This window comes from Heterodontus francisci, unplaced genomic scaffold, assembly GCF_036365525.1.
Source record: "Heterodontus francisci isolate sHetFra1 unplaced genomic scaffold, sHetFra1.hap1 HAP1_SCAFFOLD_43, whole genome shotgun sequence".
Classification (NCBI taxonomy): domain Eukaryota; kingdom Metazoa; phylum Chordata; class Chondrichthyes; order Heterodontiformes; family Heterodontidae; genus Heterodontus; species Heterodontus francisci.
This window is the reverse complement of record NW_027141852.1, coordinates 20,740,001-20,755,032: the sequence shown is the minus strand read 5'-3', so window position 1 is coordinate 20,755,032 and position 15,032 is coordinate 20,740,001. Positions and strand designations below refer to the sequence as shown.

The following is a 15,032-nucleotide window of genomic DNA, read 5'->3' as shown; positions in this document are numbered from 1 at the left end:
ATTAGAGCTACGTACCGGAGGTGATGAGCTGAAGATTGTGACCATAGAAGTTAGTGATTGTGAGGTCACTAGTTAAAGAGAAAGTCATGGAGTTGTGCCCAGATAGGTTGTCCCACACTGTATTGATTAAAATATTGCCCGAAGGCTAGAAAATATCATTATACATTCCCTAGACTCCTGCTTTACAGGTTGAAATACTTTCTGCAAGTTTATCCAGAGAGCAGCTGAGATGCAGAGACCAGGAAGGTCTTGAGTGATTAATTATTATAAAATATACATTCTTATATTAAAGAGATTGTGCTCTACCTTCGATGGAATCGCTCACTGCAGACTAGTGCGGAGTGTTTTCCGCCTTGACGTCCTGGCTGTCACTGGATCTTGAGTCCAGGCCTCTGGATTACTGGTCCAGTAATCTTTGAAATTTCTCCCTTGATCTAATATTTTAATCTGGTAAGTCAGATTTTACAAAAAAAAATTAAATGATTTAAGACTGCTTCATGTTCAGCAGTGCCAAATGAATAAAGAAATTCAAATATATTCAAAATTATATATCAACTATTAAATACTAATGCCCAGCTTTGAATACAAAAAAATGCCTCTAATTGTGTTCTGGTCTGGAATGGAATTCTTCAGTGTTTCTGTTTAGCTTGGATTGACTCATCGATTTTCTTGTTTTTGACTTTGTCGATGCCTTTGAATAATTGTGGATCCTTCTTCAGGGTGTCTTCTTTCACCAGGTAGTTCTGACCTCTGATGATGTTGATCGTAATCAGCTTCAATTTGCTGATAGTTTTGGAAGTGAGCAGATTTCCTTTGCTTGCGTTTACAACATGGAAGTTAGTCTGACGTGTGGACCCATGGGAGGATTTGAAAGCTGCCCTTGCATTTGGGCATACAGTTGCATCCATCCAAACAGAGGTACAGTAGAAGTGACATATTCAGTTCAGTCTGTCGATCATGGGACTTTTAATCTTAGGGTTGTGAGTTTGAGCGCCATTTAGTTTTTCCATTTTTTAGGCTTCATTAGCAGAGAGTACAAGGAGTGTTTGAAATGAAATTCAACAACAGTATGAGAAACGCTCTCTTTCATTCGGGACTCTCGCGAGCGAGGAGTGAACAGCTGGGAAGTCAATTTCATCGGGAGTTTCGGTGGAGCAGGGACTGCTGGGTAAGTAGAAACCTATATATTTGGGCTGTGTAAATTCTCTTAGCTTTTCGTTGTGCAGCTTTTCCAGGAGCACAGGCATTGCGAGCGAGGAGTGAACAGCTGGGAAGTCAATTTCATCGGGAGTTTCGGTGGAGCAGGGACTGCTGGGTAAGTAGAAACCTATATATTTGGGCTGTGTAAATTCTCTTAGCTTTTCGTTGTGCAGCTTTTCCAGGAGCACAGGCATTGCGAGCGAGGAGTGAACAGCTGGGAAGTCAATTTCATCGGGAGTTTCGGTGGAGCAGGGACTGCTGGGTAAGTAGAAACCTATATATTTGAGCTGTTTCTGAACCCGAGACACTACTCTTGTAGTGTCTCCCATCCGCCCTCCTCCTCTTACCAAAAAAAAGGACTCGGTTGTGTGTAGGTAAGGTAAGGCTTTTTCTATTTCTCTTCTTGTTTTATCGTGTGATTGGTTAAAAACTTGGGTATTTAGAATAGTGGGAATGGAGGTGAAGGCAGTTGAATGTTCCTCCTGCAGAATGTGGAAGGTAAGGGTCGCCAAGGGTGTCCCTGCTGACTGCATCTGCAGGAAGTGCACCCAGCTCCAGCTCCTCGAGGACCGCGTTAGGGAACTGGAGCTGGAGCTGGAGGAACTTCGGATCATTCGGGAGGCGGAGGGGATTATTGAGAGGAGTTATCGGGAGGCAGTCACACCTCAGGTAAAAGAAGAAGGTAGATGGGTTACTGTCAGGGGAAGGAGAGGGAACCAGCAGGCAGTGCAGGGATCCCCTGTGGCCGTTTCCCTCAACAACAGGTATACCGTTTTGGATACTGTTGGGGGAGACGACTTACCAGGGGTAGGCAATGGGATACAGGTCTCTGGCGCAGAGTCTGTCCCTGTTGCTCAGAAGGGAAGGGGTAAGAGGAGCAGAGCATTAGTCATTGGGGACTCCATAGTTAGGGGAACAGATAGGAGGTTTTGTGGGAACGAGAGAGACTCACGGTTGGTGTGTTGCCTCCCAGGTGCCAGGATACGTGATGTCTCTGATCGTGTTTTTGGGATCCTCAAGGGGGAGGGGGAGCAGCCCCAAGTCGTGGTACACATAGGCACCAACGACATAGGTAGGAAGACAGATGGGGATTTAAGGCAGAAATTCAGGGAGCTAGGGTGGAAGCTTAGAGCGAGAACAAACAGAGTTGTTATCTCTGGGTTGTTGCCCGTGCCACGTGCTAGCGAAGTGAGGAATAGGGAGAGAGAGGAGTTGAACACGTGGCTGCAGGGATGGTGTAGGAGGGAGGGTTTTGGTTTCCTGGATAATTGGAGCACTTTCTGGGGGAGGTGGGACCTCTACAAACAGGATGGTCTTCAGCTGAACCAGAGGGGTACCAATATCCTGGGGGGGAGATTTGCTAGTGCTCTTCGGGGGAGTTTAAACTAATTCAGCAGGGGGATGGGACCCTAAATTGTAGTTCCAGTGTGCAGGATGTTGAGAGTAGTGAGGGCAGAGATAAGGTTATAAGGACACAAGAGGGCACTGGCAAGCAAGAGCTTGGTTTAAAATGTGTCTACTTCAACGCCAGGAGCATCCGGAATAAGGTGGGTGAGTTTGCAGCATGGGTTGGTACCTGGGATCTCGATGCAGTGGCCATTTCAGAGACATGGGTAGAGCAGGGACAGGAATGGATGTTGCGAGTTCCGTGATTTCGATGTTTCACTAAGAACAGAGAAGAGGGTAAAAGAGGGGGGGGTGGTGTGGCATTGTTAATCAAGGAAAGTATTACAGCGGCAGAAAGGACGTTTGAGGACTCGTCTACAGAGGTAGTCTGGGCCGAGGTTAGAAACAGGAGAGGTGAGGTCACCCTGTTGGGAGTTTTCTATAGACCTCCAAATAGTTCCAGAGATGTAGAGGAAAGGATAGCAAAGATGATTCTTGACAGGAGCAAGAGTAACAGGGTAGTTGTTATGGGGGACTTTAACTTTCCAAATATTGACTGGAAATACTATAGTTCGAGTACTTTAGATGGGTCTGTTTTTGTCCAGTGTGTGCAGGAGGGTTTTCTGACACAGTATGTAGACAGGCCAACCAGGGGCGATGCCACATTGGATTTGGTACTGGGTAATGAACCCGGCCAGCTGTTAGATTTAGAAGTTGGTGAGCACTTTGGTGATAGTGATCACAATTCGGTTAGGTTTACCTCAGCGATGGGCAGGGACAGGCATATACAGCAGGGCAAGAATTATAGCTGGGGGAAAGGAAATTATCATGCGATTAGGCAAGATTTAGGATGCGTAGGATGGGGAAGGAAACTGCAGGGGATGGGCACAATCGAAATGTGGAGCTTATTCAAGGAGCAGCTACTGCGTGTCCTTGATAAGTATGTACCTGTCAGGCAGGGAGGAAGTTGTCGAGCGAGGGAGCCGTGGTTTACTAAAGACGTTGAAGAGCTTGTCAAGAGGAAGAAGAGGGCTTATGTTAGGATGAGACGTGAAGGCTCAGTTAGGGCGCTTGAGAGTTACAAGCTAGCCAGGAAGGATCTAAAGGGAGATATAAGAAGAGCAAGAAGAGGACACGAGAAGTCATTGGCGGATAGGATCAAAGAAAACCCTAAGGCTTTCTATAGGTATATCAGGAATAAAAGAATGACTCGAGATAGGTTCGGGCCAAACAACGATAGTAGTGGGAAGTTGTGTGTGGAATCGGAGGAGATAGGGGAAGTGTTAAATGAATATTTTCCGTCAGTATTTACAGTGGAGAAAGAAAATGTTGTCGAGGAGAATAATGAGATACAGACTACTAGGCTAGATGGGATTGAGGTTCACAAGGAGGAGGTGTTAGCAATTTTGGAAAGTGTGAAAATAGATAAGTCCCCTGGGCCAGATGGGCTTTATCCTAGGATTCTCTGGGAAGCCAGGGAGGAGATTGCAGAGCCTTTGTCCTTGATTTTTATGTAGTCATTGTCGACAGGAATAGTGCCGGAAGACTGGAGGATAGCAAATGTTGTCCCCTTGTTCAAGAAGGGGAGTAGAGACAGCCCTGGTAATTATAGACCTGTGAGCCTTACTTCGGTTGTGGGTAAAATGTTGGAAAACGTTATAAGAGATAGGATTTATAATCATCTTGAAAATAATAAGTTCATTAGAGATAGTCAGCACCGTTTTGTGAAGGGTAGGTCGTGCCTCACAAACCTTATTGAGTTTTTTGACAAGGTGACCAAACAGGTGGATGAGGGTAAAGCCGTGTATGTGGTCTATATGGATTTCAGTAAGGCGTTTGATAAAGTTGCCCACGGTAGGCTATTGCAGAAAATACGGAAGTATGGGATTGAAGGTGAATTAGTGCTTTGGATCAGAAATTGGCTAGCTGAAAGAAGACAGAGGGTGGTGGTTGATGGGAAATGTTCATCCTGGAGTATAGTTTCTAGTGGTGTACCGCAAGGATCTTTTTTGGGGCCACTGCTGTTTGTCATTTTTATAAATGACCTGTATGAGGGTGTAGAAGGGTGGGTTAGTAAATTTGCGGATGACACGAAGGTCGGTGGAGTTGTGGATAGTGCCGAAGGATGTTGTAGGTTACAGAGGGACATAGATAGGCTGCAGAGCTGGGCTGAGAGATGGCAAATGGAGTTTAATGCGGAAAAGTGTGAGGTGATTCACTTCGGAAGGAGTAATAGGATTGCAGAATACCGGGCTAATGGGAAGATTCTTGGTAATGTAGATGAGCAGAGAGATCTTGGTGTCCAGGTACATAAATCCCTGAAAGTTGCCACCCAGGTTAATAGAGCTGTTAAGAAGGCATATGGTGTGTTAGCTTTTATTAGTAGGGGGATCGAGTTTAGGAGCCACGAGGTCATGCTGCAGCTGTACAGAACTCTGGTGAGGCCGCACCTGGAGTATTGCGTGCAGTTCTGGTCACCGCATTATAGGAAGGATGTGGAAGCTTTGGAAAAGGTGCAGACGAGATTTACTAGGATGTTGCCTGGTATGGAGGGTAGGTCTTACGAGGAAAGGCTGAGGGACTTGAGGTTGTTTTCGTTAGAGAGAAGGAGGAGAAGAGGTGACTTAATAGAGACATATAAGATAATCAGAGGGCTGGACAGGGTGAATAGTGAGAGCCTTTTTTCTCGGATGGTGATGGCAAACACGAGGGGACATAGCTTTAAGTTGAGGGGTGATAGATATAGGACAGATGTCAGAGGTAGTTTCTTTACACAGAGAGTAGTAGGGGCGTGGAACGCCCTGTCTGCAACAGTAGTAGACTCGCCAACTTTAAGGGCATTTAAGTGGTCATTGGATAGACATATGGATGAAAATGGAATAGTGTAGGTCAGATGGTTTCACAGGTCGGCGCAACATCGAGGGCTGAAGGGCCTGTACTGCGTTGTAATGTTCTATGTTCTATAACTCTCTGCAGCATTTCGCTGTGAAAGATTGAACTTTATCTCATTTCTTTTTCAGCTGGGAGTCAGTGCGGCTCAGTGGGACTTCTGGCTGTCTCCCACCTCACAATCCATCAGAGCTGAGAAAGCAATGGGAAATATTACTCATGGCTGAGCAAGCAGAGGACACCGATTTAAGGTGAATGGGAAAAGAACCAAAGGCAACATGAGGAAAAACCTTTTTTATGCAGCAAATGGTTAAGATCTGATATGTACTGCCTGAGAGTGTGACGGAGGAAGATTCAACCATAGCTTTCAAAAGGATATATGATAATTATTTGAAGGGAAAAAAATTCAGGTTTTCATGGAATACATGAGGATGTGGCATGAGCTGAGTTGCTTGTGCAGAGAGGCAGCACAAGCACGATGAGCTGAATCCCTCCTTTTGTGCTGTAAGTATTCTGTGATCTATGATTCTATACAAAGTGAAACCAACACTCACAGATGAGAAACTGACAGGTACAGTGTAAACCCCACACTAACAAACCAGCAAATGCCAGGGACAGAGTAAAACCAACAGTCCCAGACAAGAAACTGACAGATACTGTGTGAAACCCAAAAATCACTTATCAGGATTTGGCAGTTAATGTGTAAAAACCTCTCTTCAATATTCATCCTGCAAGGTACAAAGAAAATTAGGTACAAACCCAGGCTCATACTTCGAAGACTGAGAGATAAAGAGCAAAACACAGACTCACCTCCAAGAGGCTGACAAGTCCAGAGAATAAAACAGAGGGGGTGCAGATTAAAAACACATGCATGTAACGGATACTGATAGGGATAGAATCAAACCCTTTCTCACACATGACACGAAAATTGGTGGTGTCGTAAATAGTGAGGAGGAAAGCCTTAGATTACAGGCCAATATAGATCGTCCGAGGCAGAGAATATAAGAGCAGGGAGGTTATGACGGAGCTGTATAAAATGCTAGTTAGGCCACAGCTGGAGTACTGTGTACTGTTCTGGGCACCACACTATAGGAAGGATGTGATTGCACTGGAGAGGGTGCAGAAGAGAGTCACCAGGATGTTGCCTGGGCTGGAGCATTTCAGCTATGAAGAGAGACTGAAAAGGCTAGCATTGTTTTCCTTAGAGCAGAGAAGGTTGATGGGAGATAAGATTGAGGTTTACAAAATTATGAGGGGCATTGATGGGTTAGATAGGAAGAAACATTTTACCTTAGCGGAGGGGTCAATAACCAGGTGGCATAGATTTAAGGTAAGGGGCAGGAGGTTTAGATGGGATTTGAGGAAAAAATGTTACCCAGAGGGTGGTTGGAATCTGGAACGCACTCCCTGAAGAGGTGGTAGAGGCCGGACCCCTCACAACATTTAAGAAGTATTTAGATGAGCACTTGAAATGCTATAGCATACAAGGCTACGGGCCAAATACTGGAAAATGGGATTAGAATAGTTAGGTGCTTGATGGCCAGCACAGACACAATGGGCTGAAGGGCCTGTTTCTGTGCTGTATAAGTCTATGATTCTATATCAGAAACTGATAGATCTGCACAAAAGCTGATGTTCACATACAAGTTGTTGAAAGATATGTGGTGAAACTCACATTTTTTTAATTTCCAATATATACTTTATTCACAAAAATCAGTAAAAATTACATTCCCAAACAGTTTAAAACAGCATCAAGTCAAAAAATACAAACAGTGCAAAGGTGATCAGTTACCTTCTGTACAATCATGAGTTGCCTCACAACCCTTCCATTTCATTGTCATGCCATATACATTTTTACATTTACAGCACGCAAAATTTCTCCGATACAGTTCGAGGGATTTCCCATGGATCCAGCCCCTCAGTTCAGCTTGGTGGGGGGACCTTACACTGTGGTCTTTCCCCATTGAGCCTTTGCTGCGGCTGCCCCAAGCTTTAGTGCGTCCCTCAGCACGTAGTCCTGGACCTTGGAGTGTGCCAGTCTGCAACATTTGGTGGTGGACAACTCTTTTCGCTGGAAGACCAGCAAGTTTCGGGCAGACCAAAGGGCGTCTTTCACCGAATTGATAGTCCTCCAGCAGCAGTTGATGTTTGTCTCGGTGTGCGTCCCTGGGAATAGCCCGTAGAGCACAGACTCCTGTGTTGCAGAGCTGCTTGGGATGAACATCGACAAAAACCACTGCATCTCTTTCCACAAAGTTAACTCACATAGCAGTAGCAGAAACAGTCACAAACCAAAAACTGAAACATACAGAGTAAAAACCCACATTCTCACACCAGAAATTCACGGCTACAAAGTGAAGCTGACTCTCTCCTCCCAGGCACTGACATGTACAAAAGAAAACACACACTAACATACCAGGAAATGAAATGTAGGAAATAAAACCTGATTATCATGTCAGAGATTGGCATTAATGACAGTTGTGGTACCCAGAATGCTCTGCGCTCCAGAATTTGCCTTGTCTCTGATAAGGAGCAGGCGCGGTAGTGGCTGAGTTCCATCTGCAGCTGGAGCGGAATATTCACAGAGTGCAGGGAGACCGTGCCCGTAGCGGGTGCACACAGCTGGAGCAGGGCGTCAAAGCCACAATAGGATGGAACAATCCCGTTTGTGTCCCTGCGGGTGGCGGTGAAGCTTTTCCCTGTGAGGCTTCCCGAAACTGCCCGCCAGCAAGGTCAACTGGTCAGAGAGCGTCTGAAATGGATAGGAATTGGGGATTGGGCAGGGAGCGTCTCTAAATGAATAAGATTTGGGGACTGGGCAAGGAGCGTCTGTAAATGGATAAGAATGGGGGATTTGGCAGGGAGCGTTTTTTTATCCGTTCGTGGGATGTGGGCGTCGCTGGCTCGATCTCAGCTACAGTAATGTGTCCAGTTCTGGGCACCAGGTTTCAGAAAGGACATCAAAGCTTTTGAGACAGTTCGGAGGAGATTTACGAGAATGATACCAGAGATGAGGGGTTTCAGTTTTCTGGACAGGGTGGTGAAGCTGGGATTGTTGGCCAAAAATGTCAAGGGGAGGTGAGGAGAGATCTTTTTACCCAGTAACTGATTCGGATTTGGAATGAATTGTCTGACAGGGTGGTGAAAACAGATTCAAATTATAACTTTCATGAAGGAATTGGACAAATATTTCAAAGTGAATTTCTCCAGGATTATGGGGAAATCGGCAGGGGGTTGGACTAATTGCATCATTTTTTTCACAGATTCAGCACAGGCACAAAAGACCGATTGGCCTCCTTCTGTGCTGTATGATTCTCTGAAATAGTGATAGTCAGGGCAAGTCTGTAGAAGAAGGAGAAATGGAGACAGGTCAGGGAGAGCACATCACCAAAACTGGGAGATACTACATTGGACAGGGAGGGTCGGAGGGGGAGAGAGCACGTACATACATTCAGAATCAGCACCTTCAGGGGAAGAGAGAGAGAGGAACCAGTGAGTGTAGAACTGAACCCAGCCAGAGTCAACCTGCTAAAACACCAGTGAGTTCACACTGGGGAGAGATCATTCACCTGCTCCGTGTGTCGGAAGGGGTTCATTCAGTCATCCAACCTCACTGAACATCAACTTGTTCACACTGATCAGAGACCTTTTTAATGTCCTGACTGTGAGAAGAGCTTGAAAAGCAGTAATGATCTGCTGAAACACCAACACACTCACTCTGGGGTAAGGCCGTTCCCCTGCCATGTGTGTGGGAAGGGATTCACTCAGTCATTCAATCTGCTGCAACATCAGCAAGTTCACATGTAACTGCAGGGGTTGGATTCTGCTGTTGTTGCTGCTATTCATCACTTTCAGAGACAAAGTTGGGTCTTACTTTATAACCAGTGTAGTCCAGAGCAAAAGCGTCTTCTTAATGTTGAGATAAACGGGAGAAGAAACCGGGAAGTGGCGGCGAGGATGGGGGAGGTGCTGCACCATCACTTTAATGGTGCACCCTCCCTCCCCCGGGGTCCTCGCTGCACGTCCGACAGGCCTGGCGGCTCTGATTGGGGTCGTGAGAGCCCCTGAGACTCGGTGCAGCTGAGGCTGCGCTCACCCCCGCTCAGCTCTGTTGTGATATTTAAAATACGAAAGGCCTGTTGGACTGAGAGCTGATCTGGAATTTAGAAAGCAGCATTACTGGAGGCTCATTGCTGCTCAGCACAATCTCACCCCCAATCCTGGGAATTGTTGATTCTGACACCCTGTAGTTCAGTTCTGCAATTAACTAGAGGGGGAGATGTGTGAGCAGAAAAACAGAGCGAAATGAAAACACAGCTGGATAGATGTGCAACAGGTCAATCCACTGTTACAATAACTCCATCACTGACTCCCTCCTGACAGTAATCAGCCCTTTCACAGAGACTGTGGGTGGCTCTGAAAAGAGCCTTTGGTTTATTAGATGTCATTTCGGCCGCTTTACTTTTTCTGGGAGCTCTGAGTGCTGGTTTTCTTGGGCAGCAGCACGGCCTGGATATTAGGCAGCACCCCGCCCTGAGCGATGGTCACCCCTCCCAGCAGCTTGTTGAGCTCCTCGTTGTTGCGGACGGCCAGCTGCAGTTGTCTGGGGATGATGCGGGTCTTCTTGTTGTCCCGGGCCACGTTACCGGCCAGCTCGAGGATTTCAGCGGTCAGATACTCGAGCATTTTGCAGCGCCAACATCATCACATTTCCGCAACAAATCCATCTTCGTGCATGCGTGATAAAGTGTCATTGGGTATCTAGCCACCCCATCCCCCCACCACTTGGCTGGAGGAAGTGGCTGAATGGGAGATTTTGAAGCTGTCGCTCTCCCCACTCGGCAACTCACTCCAGGCCTCGACGATTCCCCCCCTCAGCCGCTCGCTCCAGACCTCGCTGCTCCGCCCCCCCCACTCCTCTGGCCAGTTGTTCCTAGCTTCGCACCACCCCACTCTCTGGCCACTCGCTCCAGGCCGTGCCGCTTCCCTCCTCTCAGCCACTCACTCCTACGTCGCCCCGTCACCCCTTGCGGAACTCCTGCTTCTGCAGGTGGCGCCTGGTGAAGAAATGTGGGAGCGAGTGTCACGGCCAGAGCTAGCAGCTGTGGGCTGGGCTGGGACAGGGTGGGGGGGTGGGGGTGCAGAGAGCGAACAGCCAGAGTGCGGAATTTCGCCAGTAGGGAGGAGGGGGAGAAAGCGAGTTGCAGAGGGGGGAGAGCGGTCAGTGGGGTGGGAGCTAATAGCTGCGTTCGGGTGAAGTCAATCCTGGTCAGTTATATAAACAAATCACAATAACGAATTGGCAGCACATTTTATCCTCTGCCCGATTTTCCTTTCCATCGATTGGGGTGCTAATTCACTATCTTCCAATGGAAATTCAATCATAAAATTCCTTTTGTATTTAATAGGATTACTGAAATGTTAAATGGATCTGAGGATTACAGTTAGTATTAGCAAACGCACCCGAGTGAATTAGCACCCCAATCGATGGAAAGGAAATTCGGGGAAAGTATAAAATGTGCTGCCAATTCGTTATTGAGATTCGTTGAGTAATTCGATTCTGCCCAACACTGAAATTGGCGGCTTTTTTGAATTCAAACTTTCTGCCAGGACGACAATTTAAGCCAATGATTTGCTGTATTTTCTAATTCGAGGCTCGGCAATTGGTTAAGACATGCGAATGGGAAGAGGGTGACCAATCAGAAGTGGGCTCTGGATAGCGCGGGCTCAAACTGCGGGAATTCCAGGTCCCTGAATGAATGAGCTGAAACTGATCAGTTTCACAAACCCTGTCAGTTTCAGTGTAGGAAACACCGTCTCGGGAGAAATAACATCACAAGTGGGTTTGGTTCCAGTGACGGCTGCTGCAAAACTCCCGGATTCTCTCATTGCAGCGAAATCATTTTGAAATTCTATGAAAACAATGAGTGATTCTGGAGGAGTGATGGCTTTTCACTGAGGGCATGTGTCGACTGGAGAAATAATTAACTGTAGAGCCTCAGGCACTGTTTACACAGCCCGTTCAGAAAATCAAATCCACTGCACCTCCTTGCTACAAATGAAATGTCAAATTTGGGGATTCTAGTTTTGTATCTCGAACACAGCACAGATTTATTCCAGACAGTTCTAAACAGCCTATCCCAGCTCCCGTTTCCAGGTCACTGCTCTCTCTGTGAGACGGTGGGTGGCTCTTAGAAGAGCCTTTGTTGTGTTTGCTGGAAAGGGTCGAGTTGTTCAGCCGCTGAATTCGTAGAGAGTGCGGCCCTGCCGTTTCAGAGCGTGCACCACATCCATGGCAGTGACCGTCTTGCGCTTGGCCTGTTCAGTGTAGGTGACCGCATCCCTGATCACATTCTCCAGGAAAACCTTCAACACCCCGCGAGTCTCCTCATCGATCAAACCCGAGATCCGCTTGACCCCGCCACGGCGAGCCAGGCGGCGGATTGCTGGTTTGGTGATGCCCTGGATATTATCACGAAGCACTTTGCGGTGCCGCTTTGCTCCGTCTTTGCCCAGCCCTTTCCCTCCTTTACCTCTGCCAGACTTTCTTTTATTAATTTCCAAAATATACTTTATTCATAAAAATCTGTAAAAAAAAAATACATTACAAAACAGTTCCAAAAAGCACCATGTCAAACAATACAAAGAGTGCAAAGGAGATCAGTTTCCTTCAATACAGGAGTGAGTTACCTCACAACCCTTCCATTTCATTGTCATGCCATGTACATTTTACAGCAAACAAATATTTTCTGGCTACAGTTCGAGTGGTTTCCCATGGATCCAGCTCCTCAGTTCAGCTTGGTGAGGGGACCTTACACTGTGGTCATTCCACATTGAGCCTTTGCTGCGGCTGCCCCAAGTTTTAGTGCGTCCCTCAGCACGTTGTCCTGGACCTTGGAATGTGTCAGTCTGCAACATTCGGTCATGGACAACTCTTTGCGCTGGAAGACCAGCAAGTTTCGGGCAGACCAAAGAGCGTCTTTCAACGAATTGATAGTCTTCCAGCAACAGTTGATGTTTATCTCGGTGTGCGTCCCTGGGAACAGCCCATAGAGTACAGACTCCTGTGCTACAGAGCTGCTTGGGATGAACCTCGACAAAAACCACTGCATCTCTTCCACACCTGCTTTGCAAAGACACATTCCTGAAAGAGGTGGGCAACGTCTCTTTTCCACCACAGCCACCTCGAGGGCCGCGTGTGGATGGGGTGAGACTTCGGGTGTGCAGGAAGGATCTGACAGGGAGGGCTCTTCTCACCATCAGCCAGGCAACATCTTGGTGCTTGTTTGAAAGTTCTGGTGATGAGGCATTCTGCCAAATGACTTTGGACTTCTGCTCAGGGGACCATCCGACAGGATCCACCATCTCCTTTTCCCGTAGGGCCTTGAGGATATTCCGTGCAGACCACTGCCTGATGGATTGGTGGTCAAAGGTGTTTTTCCACAGAAACTTTTCCATGAAGGATAGGCAGTACGGCACAGTCCAACTGGATGGAGCATTCCGCGGCAATATGACCAGGCCCATCCTTTGCAACACTGGGGACAGATAGAACCACAGCACGTAGTGACACTTGAAGTTTGCAAATTGGGGATCTACACACAGCTTGATGCAGCCGCACACAAAGGAAGCCATAAGGATGAAGGCGACGTTGGGTACATTTTTCCCGCCCTTATCCAGAGGTTTGAACATCGTGTCCCTCCGGACTCGGATCATTTTGGATCCCCAGATGAAGTGGAAAATGGCTCAGGTGATCGCCACAGCGCAGGAATGCGGTATGGGCCAGACCTGCACCACGCACAGCAATGTGAGTGCCTCGCACCTGATGACCAGGTTCTTACCCATAATGGGGAGAGATCGCTGCTCCCACATGCTCAGCTTCTGTTGTACCCTGGCTACTCGCTCCTTCCAGGTTTTGGTGCACGTCTCAGCCCTTCCAAACCATATCCCCAGCACCTTCAGCTAATCTGACCTAACGGTGAAGGGGACAAAGGATCGGTCAGCCGAGTTCCCAAAGAACATGGCCTCGCTCTTGCCGTGTTTAACATTGGCTCCCAAGGCCAGTTCGAGCTGGTTGCAGATGCTCATCACTCTGCGCACAGACAGTGGATCCGAGCATAAAACGGCGACGTCTTCCATGTACAGGGATGTTTTAACCTGAGTGCCTCCGCTGCCTGGGATTGTCACCCCTCTGATGCTCGCATTCTTCCTAATAGACTCAGCAAAGGGTTCAATACTGCAAACAAACAAGACAGGGGAGAGAGGACAGCCCTGTCTGACTCCAGATTGGATCGGGAAACTTTCTGATTCCCACCCATTGATTGAGACTGCACTACTGATGTTTGTGTAGAGTAGTTTGATCCAATTGCAGATTCCCTCCCCAAACCCCATTTTGGAATGCACATCCATCATGTAAGTGTGCGATATCCTGTCAAAAGCCTTCTCCTGGTCCAGGCTGATGAGGCAGGTGTCCACCCTCCTGTCCCGTACATAGGTGATCACATCCCTGAGTAGCGCAAAGCTATCAGAGATTGTTCTGTCTGGTATAGTATAGGTCTGATCAGGGTGAATCACCAACTCCAGAGCAGACTTGAATCGACTGGCTATGTCTTTTGACAGAATCTTGTAGTCAGCATTAAGCAGAAATCGGGCCACCAATTTATGATTTCTGTCCTCTCCCCCTTCTGCTTGTCGATGAGGGTGATGATGCCTTTCCTCATGGATTCTAACATGCTGCCAGCCTGGAGCATACTCTTGTTTACTGGCAGACATGTTGATTCTTTCCTCAAATCAGTGCACAATAAAAGAGACTGATTCTGTCAGGCTCCTTTTTATACAGGCCACCTGGACCTGGCTGAGAAAGGCAGAGTGAGAGCAGGGAGGGGAGGAGACAAGAGTGAAGATTAAACAGAGAGCTAGATGGAGGAGACACTCAGAGTGACAGACAGAGAGAGAACGGCCCCTCATCTTTCAGCTCCACCTCCAGTTTCCTCCGGGCTGCCAATTTCAAACCCTTTATTAACAGGAGAACCAAAACCCAGCTCTCCACACAAACCCTTCCAGACTCGGCCTTCATAGTCAAGACTTTCCAGAAAGCCGGAGCTTTTAATTATGGTCCCGATGCAATTAACACTCAGTAATATTCCCACCTAAACACAGTCCATTCTATACTAAGAAACCTCCTCAGTAACATCACCATTTCCACACACACCCGCTTCCTGCAGTTTACAAACACCTTACTGCAGCTGTTTGGGGAATCTCCTGTGTTAAGATTGGAGTTAGAAAGCGGCCTTTACCCGGCAGTGTTATTGTCTCACACTGAATCTGCTAGACATCCTGTTCTCTTTATTGCGAGAGAGAAAGCACGGATTTAGGAAATGTTCATTTGAAATGATCTCTATTGAGAACGATCCCGGCCGTGGGACAGGTATTCCAGTGCAAAGAGCTGTCCATGACCGAGTGTTGCAGACTGGCACATTGCAACGTCCAAGACTATGTGCTGTGGGACGGCATTAAAGCTTGGGGAAGCCACCATGGAGACACAATGGGGAAAGGCTGCA

At 47.4% G+C, this 15,032-nt stretch overlaps 1 protein-coding gene across 1 annotated transcript in view; it reads right to left on the bottom strand.

Annotated features, from left to right (window-relative positions):
- The window catches only part of LOC137365013 (histone H2B 5-like), a 75,391-nt gene extending 74,483 nt beyond the window's left edge, over positions 1 to 908 (bottom strand). The window contains exon 1 of the mRNA XM_068027885.1: positions 749 to 908. Within this exon, the coding sequence (XP_067883986.1) occupies positions 749 to 908 (160 nt within the window). The remainder of the gene's footprint in view (positions 1 to 748) is intronic.
- Positions 909 to 15,032: the final 14,124 nt, after the last annotated feature.